The following is a 26114-nucleotide window of genomic DNA, read 5'->3' as shown; positions in this document are numbered from 1 at the left end:
GCTCCAGATGTCGCTTGCCTGGGCTGGCGTCCGCGCGCGCACGTGTCCGCGCGGTGTTTGCCACTGTCGAGGTGCCCCGGGCCGGGGGGGGGGGGGGCTTGGAGCGAGGAGCGCGGCGGGGGGGGGCAACACCGCTGCGGTCGAAGCGGCTTTCCGGGAGCTGTCCAGGGTCCTGAGCCTCGAGCAGGCGGCGAGCGCACGCAGCCTCCGCGAAGGGCGGTCTCGGGGCTCCCCCGGCTCCGGCGCCTTCCAGTCCCCTTCTTCCCCTCCTCGGGGCAAGAGCGCGGGAAGGCGCTGGAGGGAGGGGGGTCCCTCGACATTTCGGTGGCTGAAAAGAGAGGGAGGAAGTTTCGTGGGGGGAGGGGCGGCAAGCCCGGGCGTGGAAGCCGCGGCAAGCCGAGTTTCCTAGCCGGGCTCGAGACGCATGCGCATGGCTGGCGAGCTGCCGTCCCCGGCTAAGGAGCCGGCTGCGAACGGACGTGAGCGATACAAAGATTCCCGCTCGGCGGCTCCCGAGATCGACAGGGAAATTGTAAGTACCCGGCGGCAGCTCTTCGAGCTCTGGGCCGAGGTGGGCTGCGGCTCGCCTGGACTGGCTCCAGTCCCAGTCTTGGCCGTTTGTAGCGCTAAACGGGGTCTGTGCGTCCGGGCCACTAAGAGCAGCCCTCTGTAGTCAAGCCGAAGGGGGCTGAGACGGGCTTCCTCAATCAGGAGCGCGGCTCAGCAGCCCCAGAGCCACACGCCGCAGGTCTTTGGGGGCTCTTGGGCGCAAAACCGACGGGAGACTTTGTGGCCAGGACGAGGCAGGTGATTTCCAAAGAGATCCGTCCTGGGCGGCAGCGGGGCTTGACTGTCAGGCTGGTTGTCAGGCTGGGAAGGGACGCCTGGGTTGTGGGTGATGAGATTCTCTTCCGGTGTTTGGATGGTGCTGGAACTGAGGTTGGACGGGGCGGGGGGTGGGGGGAGATCTCCTAAACTGAGCTAAGATTGAGCTGGAAAGCAGGTGTGGGGGTTGGAAGGAGTGCCAGACACGGTCCTTCTCGACAAGACTCCTGCGACCCACGCTCTGCCCCTGTTGGTGCTGAGCAAGCAAGCAAAAGGGCTGGAAGAGAAGTCTGCTATAGGAAAGAGACGTGTGGGTCTGAGAGAGATTTTACGCTCAGGCACTCCCTTCCCCAACCAGGTGCCCTCCAGATGTCTTGAACCTCAACTACCATCATCCCTGGCCATTGACCATGTTGGCTAAGGCTGATGGGAGTTGTGGTCCAAAACATTCAGAGGGTACCTGGTTGGAGAAGACTGCTGTGGCAAGATAGAGAGTAGGGACACCTGTGAAGAGAAATGGCAGGGGGCATACTATATGCTTGGCATCTTCCTGGTCTGCCGACCACCTGGTGCTCAAATAGATGTTGTTGAGGAACAGTCCTGCCCAGTCCAGGTCTGAGGAGATCTGTCCATCTAGTCCTGCAAGAACTGCTGCTCTGGAGGCTACAAGAAGCCAGTGTGTAGCATCAGTTTGATCTTTCTGCCCGCCATCTGGGCACTGTGATCCTTGTGGATGCTCAAGAGCCGCTGAAGCCCAAGCAAGGCTGGGGATGAAGGTAGACTGGAGAAGAATCCTGGTAGGGACAGGTATATTTAACCAGACATGAAAGATCTGAGTGGAGGGTGGGTGAGAAAGCAAAAATGTAAATTTTCTTTCTCCATCCTCTTTTCCTCTGTACCACGTAGCAGTTCAGAAATGCTCGCTCCAGCCCTACCTGTCTGGCCCATTCTCAGAATACTTCGCGTCCAGATTGGTGGTGTGTCAATCTCATCATGAAACGCTTTGCTTTTCATTGAATGGTTGTGGCGGCCCCCTTCCTTTTAGCTAGCACATGAGCTTAGTTTCTCCCTTTTAAAGTTAACCCGCGGAAAACAAGCAGCAAACGAGCATATATCTACACACTCACAGGAATAGCTGAAGTCCCTTGTTGCAGCCTAACGCCAGAGGGCGCAGTTCAGAATGACCTAGGAGAGCATGCCTGGACAGCTCCTTTCCTGTTCAGCAAATACTCCACATACAGAATTTTGCCTGCAAAACACCTAGCATTCTCAGCTTCCTCTCTATCTCTGTGTGTGTGCTTATGTGTGTGTGCGAGCGTGCCCACACACATGATGTAAACTATTTATTTACAGTATGTGTATACTACTTTTCAAGCATAAGAATGGTTCACAGTGATATTAAAGTAATTATTTTAAAACGAGTATCACCAAGGATAAGAGCAAATAGAACAAAACTCCAAAATTATCAGGTAATCTCAGGCAGAAAAGACAAAACAAAATAAATAGGTATTTACTTTGCCCCACACTGAAGGGAAGGAGTGTGCCAACCTGACCACACAGAAAATTCCAACGCCTAGGAGCCACCACCAAAAAGGCCCCTCTCCTCTTCAGTAATGAACACTCTGAGAAAATATGGAATAGAGCTTGATTAACCAGTCTCAGTTTTGTAGCAGAGAGATTCATATAGGAAGAGGGGGGAAGAGGGGGAAACAGGGGCCACCCTCCTCCCAACATTGGGTGACCCAGCCCTCATTGACAGAGATACTGCAGGGAAGTTACTTACAGGTACAGCCACCCCCCCCTCCTTGCAATATATATAAGCTCCCCTTCTATATAGACCCCAGCTGTTATAATAGCAGACATTTCAAAAACAACAGAGAGTCTTGTGGAACCTTAAAGACGAACACATTTATTATGAGATAAGGTTTTGTAGGCTATATTATGCCATAATAAATATGTTGGTCTTTAGGGTGCCATAAGACTCTTTGTTGGTTTTGCTGCAGCAGACTAACATGGCTGCCCCTCTGGAAATTGTTGGGTAGTTTCAGCTAGTTAAGATATCTAACCAAGCTAAGATGGCAACCTTGACACAGATATTCTAATCAAGACCTGAATGAGAGAAAATGCAATGCCAGATTAGCAGCAGTGATTTTTAAAAACAATAATAAGCAAATATGGAGGCTTTGGGCAGCCCACCAGAATGCCATTCTTGGGTCTATCTGCAGTTTTCCACATACCACTGACTGAGCCCATACACTCTTCTTTATTTTGGCATCATCCCATAGGTGCAATTTCAGAAAGAGCAAGAATTGTAAAGACTCTTGAAACACTCTTGATATTCATTCTGCTCCCACCTTCTCAGTTCATTGCTAAGGTATATAATCACTCTTTCACTAATAATGGAGAATGAAGTAGTCATGAAAGTCAGATACAGTTGCTGAGTTGCACAAAATGAAATGTAATTAACGTTCATTATCAAAGTTGAAAAAAGGCTGCAATTTAATGCATTGATTAGAAAAATATGGATTTTTAAACATCAGAATTGGAATAGTTTTATAGATTACTGGAACGCATGCCAAAACCCACAAAGTACAAAGAGTAATATTACTATTGTACACTATAATGGAAATATTCAGATGGTTCAGATTAACTTTATTCCTAATAGATACTTGTCTTAATAGATTTCATTTGATATTTATTACCCTTTTAATGGAAAATGGAGTTTAATGAGTTAGGGAAGTTAATGTAAAGTGATTTTTATTCTTTTTATATTCTTTATTTTGTAATGATATTATGTAATGTCCGTGTGTGCACGCGCGTGTGTGTACAATATGCTAACACGAAGCATAATTCAACCCAGAGTTAAGCACTTTTACGCCTCATTGATTTCAGCAGAAGAACTAAGCATGTGCTTAAATCAATGGACTAAATCAGAGGTGAAACAGGTACAGAACTCCTGTTTGAGGAGCTGTGGGGGGGAGATTGGATTTGGACTGAGGCTGTGGCACTGGGGGTTGGGGGCTTAACATTTCCCACTGCGCTGTTTTCTTGTAAGTGTCCCCACATGGAACAAATAACAACTCCAGAGGAGACAATACAGACTGGGGAACTGGTGCAGAAGATGATGATTAAACCCTTGCTTAGCATGGCCCTAATCCAACCTCCTGGCTGCTGGCAATTCTTTTTTTAATCATGTGAACTCATGACCATGGATCTTGGACATCATGACTGATTTGGCTCTTAAAATAACAAAACTTGGGTTGGATTGTGCCCCTGATTTTAATCTACACTAACTTTCAACCATGGCCTTGAAAACATTCACACATAGATAGTATTATTGGGACTATGGACATTATACTATTTTGTCATACTGAAGCATGATATTGAAACAAGACGAGCCGAACTAATCTTAATGGTCTATATTTTCTTTCTTCCTTCCTTTTCCTTTGTAGCAGTAATTAATGGATATTTGTTTTAGTTGTCACAACCCTGGGCCATGAGATTCTTCAAATAAATTTTCTTCTCAATGCATGATCCATGCAGGCCTTCTTCTAAAGTCCTAGGTGGCCAGCACTGGGGCCTCTACAAAGTAATTCCTTCCGGCAAATGATGCTTTTAGAAATGAAGAATAAAACAAATAAGCATTCAAAAGATCAATGGATAGTAGATAGGTATGTGGTACTAAGTACTTTGCAGAATTGACAGTAACTCAGGGCTTGGTGTTGAAGTCACAACACTTTCACATTAGCAGCTCCACTGGGTTTAGGGGAGTCACTTCTGCCTTGGGTAAATTGGACTGGAAGCAGAATACACATTCCTCCATGCAGCTATGAATGCTCGTGTAGAATTCATCTACAATTGTGAGTTGCTAGCATAGTAGTGTGAGGACCCTAACAATTGCACTCAAAAGGGAAAGGTGTATGAATTGATGATTAATGCCCTCCATGATGAATCACCCTGATGCAAAGCGGCATGCAGACCAATACAATGTCAGCTTCAATTTGATCCAAGTCAGATTTCAGCACTTCATACAATAAAATGTGAGTCACAGCTTCATAAGCTACCGCATAACTCCAGCACCCACTATGAGCTGTCCGAGCTTCTTGTCGATGTGAATCACTCCATACTACAGTCAAACTGGCTTTGTTGAGACCATTCATAATAAAGCTGGAGGTAACAGAATGTTCACAGAATTAAACCTTGCTGGGACTCAGTAGAGAAGATCAGCTGCAAAGAGCTGTCTGATCAGCACACTATTCCATTCTGCTTATTATAAAGTGGCTTGTAAAACTGCAAGATAAATCTGTTCATCTGTACATAATTTTATTGGGGGGGGGGGTTCCTAACACACACACACACACACACACACACACACTCAGCCAGTTTAAGTAGAATATTTCAGTCAAATGTAAATTATTGCAGAGGCTAACGTCACTGTCAAGCTAATGATTTTTGGCATTAGGGCAGGGGTGCGCAACACACAGCCACAGTGCTTCCCCCAAGGCCTTTTGTGCAGCCCCCCTATTGGCACCTAATTCCCGCCCCCTCACTAATCAGGGTCACTGCTTGCATGCTATTAATAGCAGATAGGGGTCTTTGTGGTGGGGACGAGGAGGCTTTAATTTCTCTCTCCCCCAGCAACTCTGAAGCACCTATCCCAATTAGGTCCGATAGAGCAGGGAAGAGGCAGGCTAATGATTTTCTGCATTTAGGCCCTACATTTTAGGGGTCCATGCCTTTTAAAGCTATGTATCTTAAGGACTTCCATTTAATTTTATATTCTCACTTTCAAACATTCAAATATTTATCATCCCAATAAAGTTCAGAACTAACAGGATCATTCACTGTCTGCACTAGAAAGCAGCCTAGATTTCAGCACATAATTGTCCCTATTTAAACCCTCTTCATGCTGTCAGATTGCTGTCAGATATACTGTGTGTAAATCAGATGTGTACAGCTCGTTGTTACTGTGTGGGTGTCTTACAGTTCCGACTTAGTACTGCCTTTGAAATGTAAAGCAATGCTTCAATGTGTACAAAAGAACAAAGCATTTCAAAGCTGCTAATCTTCTAAAGGGGAGGGGAAAAACACCATATGGGGCCAGGCAACACAGTTTCTGGTCTTCTATAACTTTTTAATGCAGGGCTTCTATGTTTGTACAGAATCAAAGATTGCACTTCTACCACAAATCACTTTCCAGTTGGTTGACTGATGTACTAATTTGTCCACCTAACTGTGATGCTTAGTCTAGCACAGGATTCATACATCTATTCATTTATTTAATTTTTATTTAAAATTATTTTTAGGCCACATTTAAGGGTAGAATCCTCTCAAGGCAGCATACAGGATTACAAAAATACAAAAAAAAAATATGGATACAAATAGTTGTCTGGCAATAAATAAATGCACAATCATCCATATATAATCCTTGTTCTGTTACTCTCCTGATTGCAGTAATCCAATGCATTATATGCAGGGCTGCCTTGGAAGATGGGTCAAAAGCTACATGTAGTGCAGAAGACAGCTGGGAGAGTTTTAGGACAGCTGGCTTGGGTCACATTTTGTCAGGTCTGAAAGAGCTCCATTAGCTGTGCAGCTGCTTCCAAGCCCAGTTCAAAGTGGCAGTACTGCTTACTTTTTAAAAACTCTAAATGTTTAGGACCCAGATACCATAAAAACACCTCCTCTCACAGTCACCTGCCTGTGTCCTCTTAGGTCATTTGTTGAGGCCCTTTTTTGAGGGCCACACCTGAGTCTTTATGGCTGTGGCATTCAAGGCATGGTCTGAGGTAAAGGACAAGATGGCAGCCTCCTCCATTCCACGTACAGAAGCCAAGCAGACTGTCAGTTGAATCCTACTCCAGTGTGGGTGACAAGACAGTGCCCTCCACCACACTTAGGCAGCAGACAAGCTTAGGGGCCACAGGGTAGGCTGTGTGGCACACACAGCTCTGTTCTCCCTAACAATCCCCCGCCCCCAGCATCTGCCACCTGAGATGACTGCTTAATGGTAGGGGCAGCCCTGTAGAACACCCTCCCTGAGAAGGCTTACCTGGAATTACCTGCTTTCTTTTTGATGCCCAGACTTTTAAAACTTGCAGAAGTATCCTTTTATCAGCTAGTTTATTCATTATTTGTATTGTTTTTATGTACTGTATTTTTTTAACATTTGTAAAACTGCCCTGGAATCAGTTTTGGTGAAGGGCAGTATAAAAATTATTTAAATAAAGCTAACTAATACAAATAAACACAATAAACAAATATAGTCCTTTGTGCACTGTGCAGCTTTCAGGGGCCCTGAACTGTGCTAGAAAGCTACAGACACCTCAGAAATAACTGCCCAGGGTTTAGTAACATCATTCATTTCCACCCCTGTATCCAAAGCAGACTGTAATGTATCCCGTTGGTATACAGCAAATTGGAAGAAGAGTTCAATTGAAACACATTGGGCCATTTACCATGGTGGTTCAAGCTCGCCATATCTGGGGAGTGGTCTGAAAATGTTTCCTACTAAGCAAATATGTGGTTGCAATAGGACAAAGAGCTGAGGTGGTTTTATGAGTTTAAGGAGGAAGATAAGGGAGCCTCCATGAAAAATGATTCAAGTTGAACATGCCTAGTGGCCAGACTAGATGACCCTCAAAGTCCATCTTAACACAATGATCCAATGAATGAGAACTGCACACAGAGAGAGATCCTGTTTCAGCAAAACTATTAAGCATATCCTTCATTTTAATTCACAAGTAGTCTCAAATGTTGGCAATGAAATTATACACATTTTCCTAGTGCGAGCATATGCCGCTGATTTGGGCTTTAGGGGTGTGATCTTTGTGAGAGTAGAGCTGCAGAAGCAATGTAGTGCTCCTATGTTCTCAGTCTATTAACTGTTTAGAAATTCACACAAGAGGATTTATTTAAAAAAAACAAAAACTGATACCTTGGTCAAGCAACAGGGATTGTCATACAGAAGCAAGCTTTCACCCAGATCCCTTTACTCTAACAAGGTGTTGTGCTGGTGGATCCCCTATCTGAATGTCCAAACACTGCACAGTTCCTCATTCCAGAGTGAAAAATCACATATGTGCTACTCAACATATAGTCTGTGAAGACTGGAGGGGAATGTGCATGCAGCTGTACACTTGGCCTCATGAGGAGCATCTAGTACATGCATTCCCATCAGTACCACTTAATGTATATGGGAATACACTTTCCATCCAACTTGTGAAACACATGGGAATGCATTTCCAGCACATCTGGGCCATGGTTATTACTGGTGTGCACACCTTAATGCAGGGGTCAGCAGAAGGTAGATCTGTAGATGTTTTGGACTTCAATTCCGAGAAGCCCTGCTAGCATGGCCCATGGTCAGGAATGCTGGCAGTTGAAGTCCAAAACGTACAGAGATCTACTTTCTGCCCACCCCTGCCTTATTGCATATGACAGTCTCTGGATTGTAGATGGAACTAAAGTGTAAATAGAAATTTGCTCAGGCTATGCTCAGCATAAATTAGACAATGAGCAGCATTTGATTGACTGACTTCAACTTGCCGCTTTCCTAATCCTGAATGCTCCATGTGCTTAACATTTTAAAACAGCTAGATAATATAAGAGGAAAAACAAAGAAGAATAATCCATTAAAACAACAATGTATTGTTAAACTTCAACCACCAACGGCCATCCCAAATGAAAATATCCAGGGCTGTCATTAGCAAATGCTGCAGGTTGTCAACGTTGTCTCCCCCACAACAAATATGACAAACCCGAAGCCCTCAGACTAGGGATGTACAAAAGTCACTTACCTTTTTAAAAGGTGACATTCGGGGTGGGGAGGGAGGGGCTCCGTCTCTCCCCCCAAAATTCTCTCCGGCTGGCTCCACTCTGCGGTGATTCCATGGAGCCACCGGCCGGGGCCGCTCGCAGTTGGACATCCGGCCACTGGGCAGCCTGCACAGGGACGCAAATGGTGGCGGTGTAGCAGCTGCCATTTGCATCCCTGTATTTTGCTGTGATAGGCTACGTAAATATTTACGTAGCCTATCACAGTAAAAACAAAAAACAAAAAACAGCAAATGCAAATGGTGGCGGCTATGGCGGCCGCCATTTGCGTTCCCCTTTTTTTTGGCCATGATAGGCTACGTAAATATTTACATAGCCTATTATGGCAAAAGAGATGGGCGCAAATGGCAGCCACTACGCCATTTGCGCCCCTCTCTTTTGCCATAATAGGCTACGTAAATATTTATGTAGCCTATCATGGCCAAAAAAAGGGAACGCAAATGGCGGCCGCCGTAGCCACCGCCATTTGCATTCCCTTTTTTTTGCCGTGATAGGCTATGTAAATACTTACACAGCCTATCACAGCTTCTGCAGGGATGCAAATGGTGTCCCTGCATTAGCCGTGATTGGCTACTTAAGTATTTATGTAGCCTATCATGGCTATAATGAAGAAGCGAATGGCAGCCGCGGATGCGGCCACCATTCGCAAAGCAGCGCGAACGGCAGCAGGTAGGTGTCCCGTTTCGCACACCTTTTTGGGGGGGGCAGGGGGGGCTTCGTTCCACCATGGATTTCGGGGGGCCGAATGCACTGGCATTCGGCCTCACAGAGATCCGTGGCGGAATTCTCTGACATCCCTACATCAGACACTGGGGCCAGGGGTGGGATGAGAATGCCCATCACTCCTGTCTAACACACAACACTTACTTTTAAGCCATTTCCAGTCTGTAGACTTCTCTTCCAAAATGTCTGGTGTTGATTGAGAATGCCTTAGAGTTACATATTGAACAGAAGGTGATGCAGATATCAGAATCCACCAGATATAGAGACAATGTGTGGGGAGGGGGATCTTGGGGAGGCCAACATGTCTGAGTTATTTTCAGTGGGCGCATACTCTGAGGATGCTGTCTAGATGGGTAAGCTGAACAGTATGTCAGAACCAGAAGTCCTCTATCCCACCATCTTTCTTTTAGATTTCCTTCTGCTTGCTCTCTCTTTTCCACTCACTTGTCCATCCTCTCCCATGTGGCTCTTTGTACAACTGCATTTACTTTTGTGTGTGCAGTGCACTCACACGACTGGAGATAAGCCCAGGCACAAGAGCAGCCACAAAGACCTGGGGCCATGTGCAGGCATTCAAAGGACATATCCGGGATGAACAGTAACAAGTAGATTTATTCAGGAGTAGATTCTCCAACCTTCTTGAATGAGCAGGCTGAAGCATCTACTTGAAATTAAATTTGCAACAGAAAGGTGCATCTATGACAAGTCGAAATTGCTCCTGTGTATGTGTTCCAGTTTGCCATTTCAAATGATGGCAGACAACAGCCTTGTGATGTGCGGGCTAGAAAAAGTTGCTGATGCTGAATTTCCCCTCGCCATACAGCTGTTAAAAGCCCAGGGCCTTTGTCAGAAACGAAAACAAACATTAATACCAAGTGTAAGGGAAGGATGAAGATTTTGTTTAGGACAAAAAGAGCTACATAAAACAGTAGCGCATAAACACAATGCTTTTCCCCTTGCTTTTCTCCCCAAACCTGTGCTCTGCTCTCTGAATATGCAGGCAAGATCACATTAGGAACATGAGCAAGTAGGACTAAAGCAACATACAACAATATGCCATCTGCTAGTTCTCCTTTGGTGTGAGAGCCAGAGTCCTATGGAAAATAAAGACTGAGCCAATCTTGTCTGTCTTGCACATACACACACAAGCCTTTTCAGCTTAGGCAGGCACTTCATAGGCACCATTCACAGATTTTATCCTAAATAAAGGGGCTGGCATGCTGATTTTCTTTTCTCCCTCCTACCCCCTGTCCCACTCCACATTTCAGGTTATTTTCAAAAATTACCATTCTCTTGCTCAATGGTCTATAAAAATGATTGTGTGAGAAGGGGCTAGATCTCTAACCAAATTTTCAGTGCTTTCTATTACCTTCGCTTCCCCAGATTATTTGCTGAAGTCACTTATGCACAACTCTATGAGGTATATTGAGGGTATGGCTGAACAGAAATTTGAACCCAGGTCTCCCCTATCCCAGTGCAACACAGTATCCACTCCCCCACACTGGGTTAATCAATCTGGTGTAAGTGTGCAGTGCTGAGGCGCCTCAAGCGGCTGTGTAAGAATGAAAGGGTCTGTTAAAAAGACTGCTATTTTTTCTTTCCATTTTCACATTGCATTCACTGATGTATAAATAACTTCTAACCAGCATGTGCTACCTTCTACAAATAGATAAACACCCAAATGAGGGAGATAAATAATGTTAACATATCCAGAAAGAGATGCGGCTACAGGGAAAAACAAAGCATATTTTGTATGAACAAGTAGTTTCGGATAATACAAGGCTGCACAATTAGTATTCTAGTATAGCTCTACCAGTTTAGGGTATATACACAACTGGTTTTGTTTGGCAAGGGACAGCACCAAATAGTTTGCTGCTCCAAGCAACTGTGCCACGCAGGACAAGCCATGAACCACAAGATCAGAGCAGGAACATTTTTAGGACTGCCACTGACATGCTGCATGATCTAAGAGCTGTGCCCCTCTGTGACACTGCAAGGTATCCTGCAGATAACAGAAGATCGTTAGCATCCTAAAATACTGTTGCTCCCAGGTGACTATTTGGGTTGTTTGCACAAGAGGGGTAGCCCTGCTTTCCTATGAAATTGGACAATAACTAATTTTGTGTTGGGGCACAAGTTGTATGAAGCCCCTTAAAAGATGGGAACGACATACAATTTGAAGGGGGACAGATGTGCACTCAGTACATGTGTCTCTGAACTTCACATGTTCCAGTGACACCAATCATTTCCACTTCTCTTTCTGGCTATACTATGGTGGGAGCCATGCTGCCAGTCTAGTCAGCAAAGCAGATGAGGCACTTTCTGTCTCTGACAAAAAAAATCCTGAATTTTGGAGGTAACTGCTTTATCCCCCATGTCCATGTTTGGTGCAGCGCAAAACTATACAACTGTGAGGCAATGTTGATGCACCCTAAAGGTTAGATCTTTCTCCAGTTGCAGGGAAACTTTAGTTGCTTCTGTCTGAAGTTCTCCCAGACATTCTCTCTCTGACCAACAGGAAGTATTCTCACTCTAGCCTCTGCACCATTCTCTAGTTCAACTTTTTGGGAAGTGGAAGAAAGGGGAAACCTTTATGTATGTCTGGACCTCTTGAGCAGGTTACCCTGGGTATCTTTCCTGTTTTCCCTGCCCTCTCAAAATCTCTGTTGCATAGGTTTTTTAATTCAATGAAAAATGTGGAACAGTCTTCATATTGCATTTTATTATTTACTATTTATTATTAATGTTTACAGATTTATTTATTTATTTATTACAATTATTGTTGTTGTTCAGTCGTTCAGTCGTATCCGACCCTCCGTGACCCCATGGACCACAGCACGCCAGGCCCCCCTGTCCTGCGCTCTCTCCCGGAGCGTGCTCAAGTTCATATTCATTGCATCGGTGATGCTATCTAGCCATCTCATCCTCTGCCGTCCCCTTCTCCTTTTGCCTTCAGTTTTTCCCAGCATCAGGGTCTTTTCCAGAGAGTTTTCTCTTCGCATTAGATGGCCAAAATATTTGAGCTTCAGCTTCAGTATCTGTCCTTCCAATGAGCACTCAGGGTTGATTTCCTTTAGGATGGACTGATTTGACCTCCTTGCAGTCCAGGGGACTCGTAAGAGTCTTCTCCAGCACCACAGTTCGAAAGCATCTATTCTTCGGCGCTCAGCCTTCCTTATAGTCCAGCTCTCACAGCCATACATTAATAGTGGGAAAACCATAGCTTTGATTATATGGACCTTTGTCGGCAAGGTGATGTCTCTGCTTCTTACTATGCTGTCTAGGTTTGCCATAGCTTTCCTCCCAAGGAGCAAGCGTCTTTTAATTTCATGGCTACAGTCACCGTCTGCGGTGATCTTGGAGCCCAAGAAAGTAAAATCCGTCACTGCTTCCATTTCTTTCCCTTCTATATGCCAGGAAGTGATGGGGCCAGATGCCATGATCTTAGTTTTTTTAATGTTGAGTTTCAAACCAGCTTTTGCACTCTCCACTTTCACCCTCAACAAGAGGCTCTTTAGATCCTCTTTGCTTTCTGCCATTAGGGTGGTATCATCTGCGTATCTGAGGTTGTTGATAATTCTCCCGGCAATCTAAATTCTGACCTGTGATTCATCCAGCCCGGCGTTTCTCATGATGTACTCTGCATATAAGTTAAATAAGCAGGGTGACAATATGCAGCCTTGTCGTACTCCTTTCCCAATTTTGAACCACTCGGTTGTTCCATGTCTGGTTCTTACTGTTGCTTCTTGACCCTCGTACAGGTTTCTCAGGAGACAGGTAAGGTGGTCTGGTACTCCCATCACTTTAAGAATTTGCCAGTTTGTTGTGATCCACACAATCAAACGCTTTAGTGTAGTCAATGAAGCAGAAATAGACGATTTTCTGGAATTCTCTTGCTTTCTCCACGATGCAGTGAATGTTGGCGATTTGATCTCTAGTTCCTCTGCCTCTTCTAAACCCAGCTTGTACTTCCGGTAGTTCTCGGTTCGCATACTGCTGAAGCCTAGCTTATAGGATTTTGAGCATCACCTTGCTGGCATGTGAAATGAGCGCAATTGTGTGGTAGTTTGAGCACTCTTTGGCGTTGCCCTTCTTTGGAATTGGAATGTAAACTGACCTTTTCCAGCATTGCGGCCATTGCTGAGTGTTCCAAATTTGTTGGCATATTGAATGCAGCACTTTAACAGCATCATCTTTTAGGATTTTAAATAGCTCAGCTGGAAGACTGTCATCTCCGCTAGCTTTGTTGTTAGTAATGCTTCCTAAGGCCCACTTGACTTCACTCTCTAGGATGTCCGGCTCAAGTTCAGTGACCGCACTATCATGGCTATCAGGGACATTAAGATCTTTCCTGTATCGTTCTTCTATGTATTCTTGCCACCTCTTCTTAATCTCATCTGCTTCTGTTAGGTCCCTGCCTTCTTTGTCCTTTATCATGCCCATCTTTGCACAAAATGTTCCCTTGATATCCCCGATTGTCTTGAAAAGATCTCTAGTCTTTCCCATTCTGTTGTTTTCCTCGATGTCTTTGCATTGTTCATTTAAGAAGGCCTTCTTGTCTCTCCTTGCTATTCTCTGGAACTCTGCATTCAGTTGGATATATCTTCCCCTTTCTCCCTTGCTTTTCGCTACCCTTCTTTCCTCAGCTACTTGTAAAGCCTCATCAGACAGCCACTTTGCTTTCTTGCATTTCTTTTTCTTTGGGATGGATTTCGTTGCTGCCTCCTGAACAATGTTACGGACCTCCGTCCATAGTTCCTCAGGCACTCTGTCTATCAGGTCTAATCCCTGAAATCTATTCCTGACCTCCACTGTATATTCATAAGGGATATGATTTAGGTCATACCTGAATGGTTTAGTGGTTTTCCCGACGTTCTTCAATTTCAGCCGAAATTTTGCAACAAGGAACTCATGATCTGAGCCACAGTCAGCTCCAGGTCTTGTTTTTACTGACTGCACAGAGCTTCTCCATCTTTGACTGCAAAGGACATAATCAATCTGATTTCGATATTGACCATCTGGTGATGTCCATGTGTAGAGTCGCCTCTTGTGCTGTTGGAAAAGAGTGTTTGCTATGATCAGCATGTTCTCTTGGCAAAACTCTATTAGCTTTTGTCCTGCTTCATTTTGTACACCAAGGCCATGCCTGCCTGTTATCCCGGTGATTTCTTGACTTCCTACTTTAGCATTCCAATCCTCTATGATGAAGAGGACATCTTTTTGGGGTGTTAATTCTAGAAGGTGTTGGAGGTCTTCATAGAACCGATCAACCTCAGCTTCTTCAGCCTCAGTGGTTGAGGCATAGACTTGAATTACTGTGATGTTGAATGGTTTGCCTTGGATTCGTACTGAGATCATTCTATCATTTTTAAGATTGTACCCCAGTACTGCTTTTCCCACCCTTTTGTTGACTATGAGTGCTACTCCATTTCTTCTAAGGGATTCTTGCCCACAGTAGTAGATATGATGGTCACCTGAATTAAATTCGCCCATGCCTGTCCATTTTAGTTCTCTGATTCCCAAGATGTCGATGTTCAGTCTCGCCATCTCATGTTTGACCACCTCCAGCTTACCTTGATTCATTGATCTGACATTCCAGGTTCCTAAACAATATTGTTCTTTACAGCATCGGATGTTCTTTTCACCACCAGACACATCCACAGCTGAGTGTCCTTTTGGCTTTGGCCCAGCCGCTTCACTCTTTCTGGCGCTACTTGGAAATACCCTCTGCTCTTCCCCAGTAGTATATTGGACACCTTCCGACCTGAGGGGCTCATCTTCCGGCATCATATCTTTTAGCCTTGTGATACGTTCCATGGGGTTTTCTTGGCAAGAATACTGGAGTGGGTTGCCATTTCCTTCTCCAGTGGGCCACATTTTGTCAGAACTCTCTGCCATGACCTGTCCATCTTGGGTGGCCCTGCACGGCATAGCTTATGGCTTCAATGAGTTACACAAGCCCCTTCGCCACAACAAGGCAGTGATCCATGAAGGGGAATTATATCCCACCTTTTTTCCTCCTTAAGGAACTCAAGGTGGCATACATAATCCTCCTCCTCTCCATTTTAGCCTCACCACAACCACCCTGTGAGGTAGGTTCGGCTGAGAGTCTGTGACTGGCCCAAAGTCATCCTGTGAGCTTCCATGGCCAAGTGGGGACTAGAACCCAGATCTCCCAACTTCCAGGCCAACACTCTAGCCACTACACCACACTGGCTCTCTACATACTGTCTTATCTGCTAAAAAGCCATCAAGGCAGTGTTCAGCAATTTAAAAGAATAAAACCTTAAAGCAATTAAAAAAAAAACATGTACAGTAAGAGCATTAAAACAACACATTTTGAAAGGCCCAAACTGAAGACTAAAAATGAGTCTTTACAGCCTTTCTAAAGGCCAAGAGAGTGGGGGCCAATTGTTGTTCTTGAGGGAGCACATTCCATAGTTTGGGGGCAACACAGGAGAAAACCCTTTCACATATGCCCGGCAAACAGGCCTCTGTGGGTGATGGCACCCTCAAAAGGGCCTCTCCTGCAGATCGGAATACCTGGGCAGGTTCATCCCAAAACAGGCAGTCCATCAGATATATCAGTTAATCAATGCTAAACAGTCATCGTGGGCTTAAAGGCACAAACATCCTAGGATTCCTCCGGCAATTAGGAACAGGAATTAAGTAACCTCCTATTAACAACCATTAGAAATACCAGTGGGTGCCCCTGTTGTGAATGAAACACAGCAGCATCTGACAGGAGCCTGGTGTGTAGCTTTTCCCACAGTGTTTAACCACCTTCCTCATTTTCCCCCTTGCAGCCCATGGGATCAGAGCGGATGGAGATGCGCAAGAGGCAGACGTCTGTGTCCCAGGAGACACCAAGCTCCGTACAGGCACCGCCTGGGATAGGGAATCGAGGTTCCAATGCCTGCTGCTTCTGTTGGTGCTGTTGTTGCAGTTGCTCCTGGTATGCCTTTCAGCCTTATTCGAGCCGCCAGCTGGAGGGAATGGGAAAGATGACAGCTAGTCAGTGTGGGAACATAAACCTATGCCCCTCGGGTAATTAGATGAGCGTCAGAATGGAGGGGGGAGGAGGAGAACTGCGGTTGTGACCTAGCTTTCAGCAGGCACCAAGGTGAACGACAGAAAATAATGTTGTTTGCAATTCTTTAAAGCAGGGGTGGGGCATATGTGGACTCTAGATGTTGGACTGCAACCCCCATCAGCCCTAGCCAGCATAGCCAGTGATGAAGGGACGATGGGAGTGGCAGCCCAACAACAACTGGAGGGCAACACGTTCCCTGTCCCTTCTTTAATTCCTGTGGACATGCAGAGAGATGCAGACAGAGTTGAAACTATTCACGTGCTATGCATGGCTCAGTTACAGCGTACCCTAACAGGTTAATTGCATACAGGGGTTCATGCTAGAGTCGGGGTGTGCAGCACAAGTGCCCCGGCCTTCTTTGCACCTCTCACCACACCCCAGGCCACCACATCGGTGGTGTGGTGGCAGCAGCAAAAAAGCCCACATTTTCCCTTTAAAACCAGATGAGCAGGGAACATATACCTTGTTTCAATGCAAATTTGCATGCCCCCAAGGGCTTCTGGGTGCACAATTTTGCTTTAGAGCAAGGTGCGTGCTGACAGCACACTATGTTTTAAAATGAACATGTTTCTTTGCTGCTGCTGAATTGCTGCCAAATTTCAGCAGAGGGAGCACAGCCCCCTTGGGTTCCAGTGGTTGGAAATTGCTCCCTGGCCCTTCTGAAGTTGCCCATCTCTGTTCTAGGTCCATGAAGTTGGGTAGGGTCTGTAGTGCAGTAGTTTGCATGCAGAAGGCCTCAGGTTCAATCCCCAGCTTCTGCAGGTAGGGCTAGGAAAGAATTCTGCCTGAAACCTAGGAATACTGCTGCCAGTCAGTGTTGACAGCATTGGGCTAGATGGACCAAGGGTCCGACTCAGTAGAAGGCAGCTTCCTATGTTCCTGTGACTAGGTCTGACTCAGTAGAAGGCAGCTTCCTATTATGTCAGTGATACATAGATTACACCTGTGAAGCGAAGGATCACTTCAGAAGGCCAGGGGTAGTATCTGGTTGACAGAAGATCAAATACATCTGGAGAGAAAACTAGTTTGAAACATCCATTCTTAGGAAGGAAGGAAGGAAGGAAGGAAGGAAGGAAGGAAGGAAGGAAGGAAGATCAGATCACTGTCCTAGAAAGTGCTGGTAATTTGAGGATATGGCCTCAATCTAGCTCTAGTTTAGAAATCCAGCCTGTGTATTATCAACCAAACCTAACCAATACAAGGCAGAAAAGAGGAACAAGAGAGCAATAATGTTTATGCATGTATAATCCAATTCATGCTTTGAAATGTTCTTCAAATGGGAAGCTTCTGAGCATCATCTCTTCAGCAGGGAAACATCTAAGATGTATATGCTGACATATTTGGGATTTGCTCCCACAGAATTCAGCAGTGAACATAATGTATTTCCTGAGCGTGGATGATCTCCATATCAGCCCAAGTCCCATTGTAATCAATTGGGACAGCACAGTATCAGTGATCTAATTACTCTGCTTACAGCTAGCAATCAACTAACGTAAGAGTAGTTGTATTGAATTTTGAGACCAGATTTGTAAGTCATGGGTGCTGCTTCAGGAAGTGACTTATAGATCGCAACCAAAAGCTATGCCTACATTAACCATTGTCTGAAAGGCAGCTGTATATCTGATTGCTGGAAGGTGTGGATGATGCACACTGCTCCACATCTATCTGTATAGTATCAAGTGTCTCAGATCCCAAATAATACTTCCTTTGCCCTGTGGTCTGGGAACTTACTGCTCTGCCTTGGCTGCAAATATTCTTTTAAACATACAGAAAAGGGGTTCAGGGATCCAGGACCTCTCTCAAACATCCAGGCCAGATGTGCAGAAACACAGGACCAGGTTGGATGACAGCATGCATTGTCAGATTATGACAGCCTCCAGATATGGTTATTGGGTATGGTTGCTAACAGTGTTTCCATGGCTATGGCTATATTTCTATGGCTATGTTGGCTGGGGATGATGGGAGTTGTACATTACATCAAATTATATCTATTTCACTTATATACTGCCCAACAGTCGAGGCTTTCTGGGCAGTTCACAACAATTAAAGCCATAAAATACAACACGATAAAATATAAGACTTTAAAAAGTTTAAAAGTAGCATGTAAAACCAAAGTAAAACCCAACCGCAGTTACAGCCCAGGGAAAGCGTCCATGAAAAGGTGCATTTTTAGGAGGCATTTGAAAGATGCCACATTTTCTGTCTCTCGAACTGCATGGGGGAGGGTTTTCCATAGGGTGGGTGCTGCTACAGGGAAGGCCCACCATTGGGGTTCTTCAAGGTGACATTTCTTTCATTTTGGAATAACCAGCAAGGCCTCCATGGAGCTGTAGTCAATGCCAGCACAAGCCCTCCCACTGCCTGAGCTGGGAGAGCACATATGCACTGCTGCCATATCACTGCCCTGTGACTCCATTGCTGCTGCCTGCTCTGTGGCTCACTCTAAGGAGAAGGTGGCTGAGATGGCTCTTCAGAGAACTGGCTAGGCTCAAATGCCTGGCTCTGAGAGAGTCCTTCTTCAGAGCCAGGCATTGTGGGAGGAGTGTTCCAGGAGAACACCTACTTATTCCAGCCTGTGTGGCTCTCCAGAGAGCCAACCTTCTCTCTGGATCAGGTTAATAGGATCCTCAGAGTAAACCAGAGGTTGGGTGGCTGATCCAGAAAGCTCACCTGCCTGCCCTCTGTTTTGCTCTGAGCGGGTCCTCAGAGTGGAACAGAAGAAAGCAGCTGCTCTAGAGAGCCCTGCCAGCTGCTCTCTTGCTATGTCAAATGCCACAGCAGGAGAGCAGAAGGCAGGGTTCTTGGGAGTACCCACTGTAATGCCGTCTCACTTGGGCAAGGCAGTGACAAGGGGGTGGAGGGACTCCTGGCAAGGGCAGGGAACAGGCAATTTGCTGCTCCTTCCGCTCTGCCATCTGAGGTAGGGGATTCACCCTAGCTCATAGGAGGCCCGGCCCTGGTTGTAGTCCAACATATCCGGAGGGCATGAGGTTGCGGAAGGCTGCTCTACTCTGACAGACTAAAAGAAGAACACAATGGATTTTTGCAAATAATAGCCACCTCATCTCTAGTTTGAATATGAAGTTCACACCCATTTTCTCTTTACAGTTTGCTTTTTTTTAGATGCAAAGCGAGAAGAGAAACAGTTGCTCAGTCGAATATTTTAAAAATTGCTTGATATTTGTGATGCTTAAAAATGACAACTTGCATTTAATAGTAACCTGGGGTTGCTAGCAGAATAACCTCACTCTACATTTAAAATAATTGATTTCTTCAAAAGAACAGTTTTCGAGTAAGGAGAAATGTGAAACAAACTGCAATTTAATGCTCTATTTATAATCCTCGTTTATTGAAAGCATTTCCTCAAATAACTCACTGAGTTGCAAGGAGGAAAAAATATATGAATAGGTACAGAAATAGCACACAAGCTACAGATTCTCCAACATTCAAAGCGCTTGGGGGGGGGGGGAATTAACCATTTTATAACTAAGGAGGAAGAACAGTCACCAGATGGGCTTTTGTTGGCTGAAGCCATAACTTACGCTCCATCCTTTCATCAGCAATTTAGGATCAATTAGACGTTTAGCTGTGCTATGATAATGAATGGTCTCTCTTAAGTGGCTTCAGCATTAAAAAGGGCACAGCTGTCATTCTGTGAGGCATGACAAATACAAGATTTTAAAGTGGCGAAGGAACATGGTCTCCTTGTAGTTCTTTGCATGAAATTTCTCTCAGTCCAGAGAAATTCTTTCACCAATGATACAGACAGTCTACTGAACAAGATTTCTGTATTTAGTTCATTTGTATCCTACATTTCAATGTTTCCATTCTCAGGGTGATGGAGAATTTATCCTTACATAAATAAAAATAACAATTAAAACACAATTTTAATAAGACAATTAAAGCAGCAGGGTAGTAGATGATTCACCATTCGGCAGAAATAAAAAACCAAAGCAGGATAGGGGTTTTTTTTGTTTTGTTTTAAAGTTGGGTAAATTAATAGGTCTTTTTGGTAACAGGCAAATACATAAAGGTATGTACCAAGCAAACCAGCTCTATGGGGGAGGAGCTATAGCTCAGTCATAGAACACCTGCTGTGCATGCAGAAGGTGCCAGGTTCAATCTCGGATCTCCAGGTTGGGTTAGGGAAGACTCCTGCCTGGGAGTGGGGAGGGCCACTGTTAGTCTGTGTTGACAGTACTGGGCTAGATGGATCTATGGTCTGACTCAGTATATTGCATCTTCCTGGGTTCCTATGGAAGAGGGTTATACAGTGGTGAAGTGGAGGGTGAAGGCAGAAGAGAAGAGCTCTAGGGATTTTTTCAGAGCAAGAGCAATGACATCATCAGCTGGGACCTCAGGGTAATTGACAGGCCCCCTCTGCTCCGGCAAATGACTGAGGTGATAACAAGGCTTTCCATTTTTACTATTGGTTTTGACAGAGGAGCATAGAGGAAGTCAGAGAAAGAGGGAAATAATGAAGCAGAAGCTGGATATGTCTTTCCTTTCCTTTGATAAGGTTCCTACTTCATGCTAGCAGTTTAAATAACACTTCTTTGCAAGACTGTTTACATTTCTAATTAAAAGCTAAGATCTGTTGTCAAAGCACACTGTGTTCTATAAGTTGAACCAATGCAGTCAAAGAAAAAGTACCACTGAGAACTATCTGTAAGATTTAATGACTCCCAATTATTAGGGTGGTTAAAAGAAAAAGGGGTTGTGAAGAACTCCAGAAAGATCTCTCCAAACTGGGAGAATGGGCATCTAAATGGCAAATGCAGTTCACTGTAAGCAAGTGTAAAGTCATGCACACTGAAGCAAAAAATCCCAACTTCGTGTGAATGCTGATGGGATCTGAGGTAGTGTTGACTGACCAAGAAAGGGATCTTGGGGTTGTGGTGGACAGTTCAATAGAAATATTGACCCAGTGCACAGCTGCTGTGAAAAAACAAATTCCATGTTTGGCATAATTAGGAAAGGAATTGAAAATGAAACTGCCAATATCACACTGCATACTTATCTATTGTGTGACCACACTTGGAATACTGTGTAAAATTCTGGTCATAGCACCTAAAAAAGGATATTGTGGAGTTGGAAAACGTGCAGAAAAGGGCAACTAAAATGATCAAGGGGCTGGATGAACTCTCCTATGAGGGAAGGTTACAACAGCTGGGGCTGTTTTGCTTAGGAAAAAAGGCGGGTAAGGGGAAACATGGTACAAAAGGTCTACAAAATTATGCATGGTGTGGAGAAAGTGGAAAGGGAGTCATTTTTCTCCCTCTCATATAACGTTACAACCCGGGGTCACCCCATGGACCTGATTGGTGGGAGATTCAGTAAAGATAAAAAGAAGTACTTCTGCACACAGCACATAGTTAAACTATGGAATCTACTACAACAAGATGCAGTGATGGCCACCAATTTAGACGGCTTTAGAGGAGATAGTCTTATTCTCCATGAATATTCCAATCAATAGCTGGGAGTTATGACTGCTGTATGCTACCTCTAGTATCAGAGGCGGGATGCCTTTTTATACAAGTTGCTGAGGAACACAAACAAGAGGGTGCTATTGCACTCATGTCCTACTTGTGAGTTTCCCACAGGCCGCTGCTAGGGGAAAACTGGGTTGGAATCTATGTTCAGGCATAAAATCATGAGGAAAACTCAGAGCTTCAGCAAACTGTTCTTTCTTTCAACTTGACTGAACTATGTTTGTTACATTACAGTCTGACTGTGAGGAATCAAGAACAAGAATCACATGAACTCAGATCAGAAGCCGTTCCAAACTGCGAAGAAAGGTAAGAATCGGCTGGGTAATAATAAATCATTACAGAAGACCTTTTACTTCAACACTTATTACACATTACACTTCTTTCCGTCTAACTACATCTGGAGGTGGGCATCCTACATACACCTGCTTACATAGGATCCGACATGCCCAGCCAGCTACGATATATCTGTGAAAATATGCAAGATTAATACAAACATCCAGTTTTTCCTTCCAAGAAAACTGCAGAAAAGCCTGAGGAGCTTCAGTCTCCATTGCCTTATTGCCTTGCAACAGAACATTCACAAGAAAACGCAGCAGAGCTACAGGACGGAATAGCTTCCGTCCTGGAAACAAATGGCAGGCCATGGTGCTGCTTTGTCCAATGACTAACACTCTGCTGTAGACATTATAGATGAACGCAGGAGGTAATTTACCAAACTAGCTACTTCCTGAATGTACGAAAGTCACTTACCTTTTTGAGGATTGTGTTCGTGGGGGGGGGAGGTGCTCCATCCCTCCCCCCGGAATCCTTGACTGGGGGGAGGCGATCCAGTCCTCCCCCCCGGAATCCTGCCCAGCCGGCTCCGCTCCGCAGTCGGACAGGCCCGTCCACAGCCGGAATTCCGGCCGTGGACGAGCTGCTGCGGACACATATGGCGGCCGCCGTAGTGGCCGCCATTTGTGTCCAGCCAGGCAGCCATGATAGGCTACGTAAGTATTTATGTAGCCTATCACGGCTGGGCAAAAAAAACAAAAACAAAAAACAGCGTACGCAAATGGTGGCGGCTACAGAGGCCACCATTTGCATTCCCTATTTTTTGCCATTTTAGCCTACGTAAATATTTACGTAGGCTATTATGGTGAAAACAAGGGGAACACAAATAGCGTAGTGGGCGCTATTTGCATTCCTTTTTTTCCCGCCGTAATAGCTTACATAAATATTTACGTAGGCTAAAGCGGAGAAAAAAAAGGAACGTAAATAGCGCCCACTACGCTATTTGCGTTCCCCTTGTTTTTGCCGTAATAGCCTACGTAAATATTTACGTAGACTAAAACGGCGAAAAATAGGGAACGCAAATGGTGGCCACCATAGCCACCGCCATTTACGTACACCGTTTTTTTTGGGGGGGGGTTGCTTGGCTTGCCGTGATAGGCTACATAAATACTTACGTAGCCTATCACGGCAAAGACCAGGACGACAATGGCGGCCACAGCGGCCGGTCGAAAGACCAGCTGCCACTGGACCTGCCGCCACTCGGAATGTCCGCCCCAGCTAAGCCTCGTCCTGGGGGGAATCCGCAGGGGGGGGGGAGGGCAGGCCATTCTGCCACGGATTTCAGGGGGCCGAATGCCAGTGCATTCAGCCTCACTGAAATCCGTGGCGGAATTCTCCACCATCCCTACACAAGTGTCAGACTTCCACGGTGGTCCGGGCAGGCCTAGGACAGTTTACTGCCAGAGGCAAAAGAACAAATATTGCCCCCTCCATTCCATGTACAGAAGCCAACCAGACTGGCAGTTGAGTTTTACTTCATCACTGTGCCCCCACCTCAGCTGAGAGCAGCAGACTAGTTTATGGGGTGCATGCATGGCACACATAGCTCTGTTTGCCAACATCTCTCCACAGCTCCATGCTCCACCACCATCTGCCACCTGAGACAGCCACCTCACTCAGCCTCATGTTAGGGCCAGCCCTACACAGTGTGCTTGTAAGCTCTTGAATTCCATGAACTATTCAGCCTCCAAAGGTCTTCTCTCACACAGTTAACTGTCAGATTTCTCTTCTTCATTCCTCTTAAAGCTCAACTCCTACTATTGAAGAAGTAAAGACATGGGGCCAGTCCTTTGAGAAACTGATGAGAGCACCAGTAGGCAGAAATATTTTCAGGGAGTTCCTTCAGTCAGAATTCAGTGAAGAGAACATACTTTTCTGGTTGGCCTGTGAGGACCTGAAGCAGGAATCCAACAACAGTATCATTCAAGAAAAAGCAAAGCGAATATATGAAGATTATGTTTCCATCCTTTCTCCAAGAGAGGTTTGTAACGTGTTGTAGTATCCTTGATACCAAAGTGACTGAACCACTTCTTTCAGAAGTGAAAGATGGAATTAATATTCCCAAATGTTTCCATTCTGCTTTTGTTGCTTTTAAAAAGAATCTAGCTCCTGTTATTTGTTTTATTATTATTTTATAAAAGGTTGGGTGGCATTTTTAGGACCAAGATATGTATAAATATTTTTACATGTTTTGTCTTTAAAATCCACTAAACAGAAGCTTAGAAAGCACTCCGCAGTCATATTACTTGTGAAGAAAAGGATTACACTGGGGGTGGGAAAATTATTTAAAGGCACATAAACAGAGGTGGTGGAAGAAGCAAAACTGCAGTGTGTTGAAGGCTGACATGGGTCAAAATCTTATGGAGGCAGGGATGAAATGAGCATTAGTCTTGCATTCCCTTCTCATTGCTAACAAAGTCCAACTATATGGCAGTCCGCAGTGATGCATACAGATCTGCTGAAATCTAACTACCCTCCTGTTAAAAATCCCAACTCTCCAGAATATGGAAGCTTCAGAAGCCGATAAACACAATTCTTCTAATGTGTCCATTCATCCATTCCACACCCCCACCCCCAATTCACACAATGACTTCATAACATACAGCTCTGGGCTTCCACTTGGGATACAGAGTCTTTACAAACAAGTCTTCACAGACCCACCAAACCTAACAGAGCCCCCAGCCATGCGTTGTAGCTGGCCAAGTGCTGGAAAACCTTCTTGATTTGTAGTCCCAACCAAGCTGGCAGCAAAATCAAGGGGACATTATCCCAAGCAGTATGCATGGCACTCCACATAGGGGATTTTAAAGACAGGTCTCTGTACTCCTTGAAAAGCCCTCTCTCTGGAGCAGCAACCCTTGAAAGGAGAGGGGCTGCTGCCAGGTGGGAGCAATTACCCTATGGACATGCAAAAGCACTTTGCACATGTGTGGGCTTCTCCTGATTCTAGTTAGGAGGCTTATCTGGCCTCTGGTGGGTTCCTATATATCGCTACAGGACGAGCGTTTAGTATTAGCAGTTACAAATTTTGCTGGCTTGCTTGAAATCAGAGAGCTTTGGCTATTGGGTGGTATAGAAATGAAATGAAGGAAGGAAGGAAGGAATAAATAAATAAATAATCCGCCCTGTCATGCCATATAAGGACATTCTTTCTCTCCCCCTCCCTTTCCCTATAAACAAATACACTGAGTGTGGGTAAAAAGCAATTATTAGGTTAAAAAGACAAACACAGCCGTGGCAAAGGTTCTGAAAATAACTAGAATAGCAAGTTAATAATTGTAATTTTCTATGGGTTTTGTATAGTGTTGTAAATCTATTTTGCTGGTCAATTGACTGTAATAAATTATTATTATTTAGCTAACTAGAATAGCCTGAATTGCTCCAAAACTGGAATGCCTAGGTAGGTTTCTCAATTCCACTGTGATCATATCAACTTTCTTCCAGAGTCTGCAGCAGAGCAAAGAAGGATGTTACTGTGTGCTATTAACAAATGTTTCCTCCATTCACAGGTCAGCCTGGACTCCAGAGTAAGGGAACTGATCAACCGAAATATGCTGGAACCATCACAATATAGCTTTGATGATGCACAACTCCAGATTTATACCTTGATGTACAGAGACTCTTACCCTCGGTTTTTGAACTCTGCTTTTTATAAGGACTTACTTCAGTCTGTCTCTCAAAAATCTGCTGAAGCATAGGGTTTAAACATATTTATTTTACGCTCACTCACCCACGTACATAAATGAAACTTTGGGCTACCACCCATTAATGTGGAATTTATAACTGATGAATACATTCCCTGAAAATAACTT

General features: G+C 44.8%; 1 protein-coding gene across 1 annotated transcript; it reads left to right on the top strand.

The window, feature by feature from the left end:
• Positions 1–42: 42 nt before the first annotated feature.
• RGS20 (regulator of G protein signaling 20) lies at positions 43–26114 on the top strand. The gene is made up of 5 exons (XM_084848074.1): positions 43–532; positions 16191–16339; positions 22204–22275; positions 24049–24283; positions 25812–26114. The coding sequence occupies exons 1-5, from the start codon at positions 425–427 to the stop codon at positions 25998–26000; spliced, it is 753 nt and encodes a 250-aa protein (XP_084704200.1). The 5' UTR covers positions 43–424; the 3' UTR covers positions 26001–26114.

Source organism: Heloderma suspectum, chromosome 4 (genome assembly GCF_057233095.1).
Source record: "Heloderma suspectum isolate Gila_16-S chromosome 4, 16-S_ref, whole genome shotgun sequence".
Classification (NCBI taxonomy): domain Eukaryota; kingdom Metazoa; phylum Chordata; class Lepidosauria; order Squamata; family Helodermatidae; genus Heloderma; species Heloderma suspectum.
The sequence above is the reverse complement of the archived record's forward strand: the minus strand, read 5'-3'. Positions and strand labels throughout refer to the sequence as shown.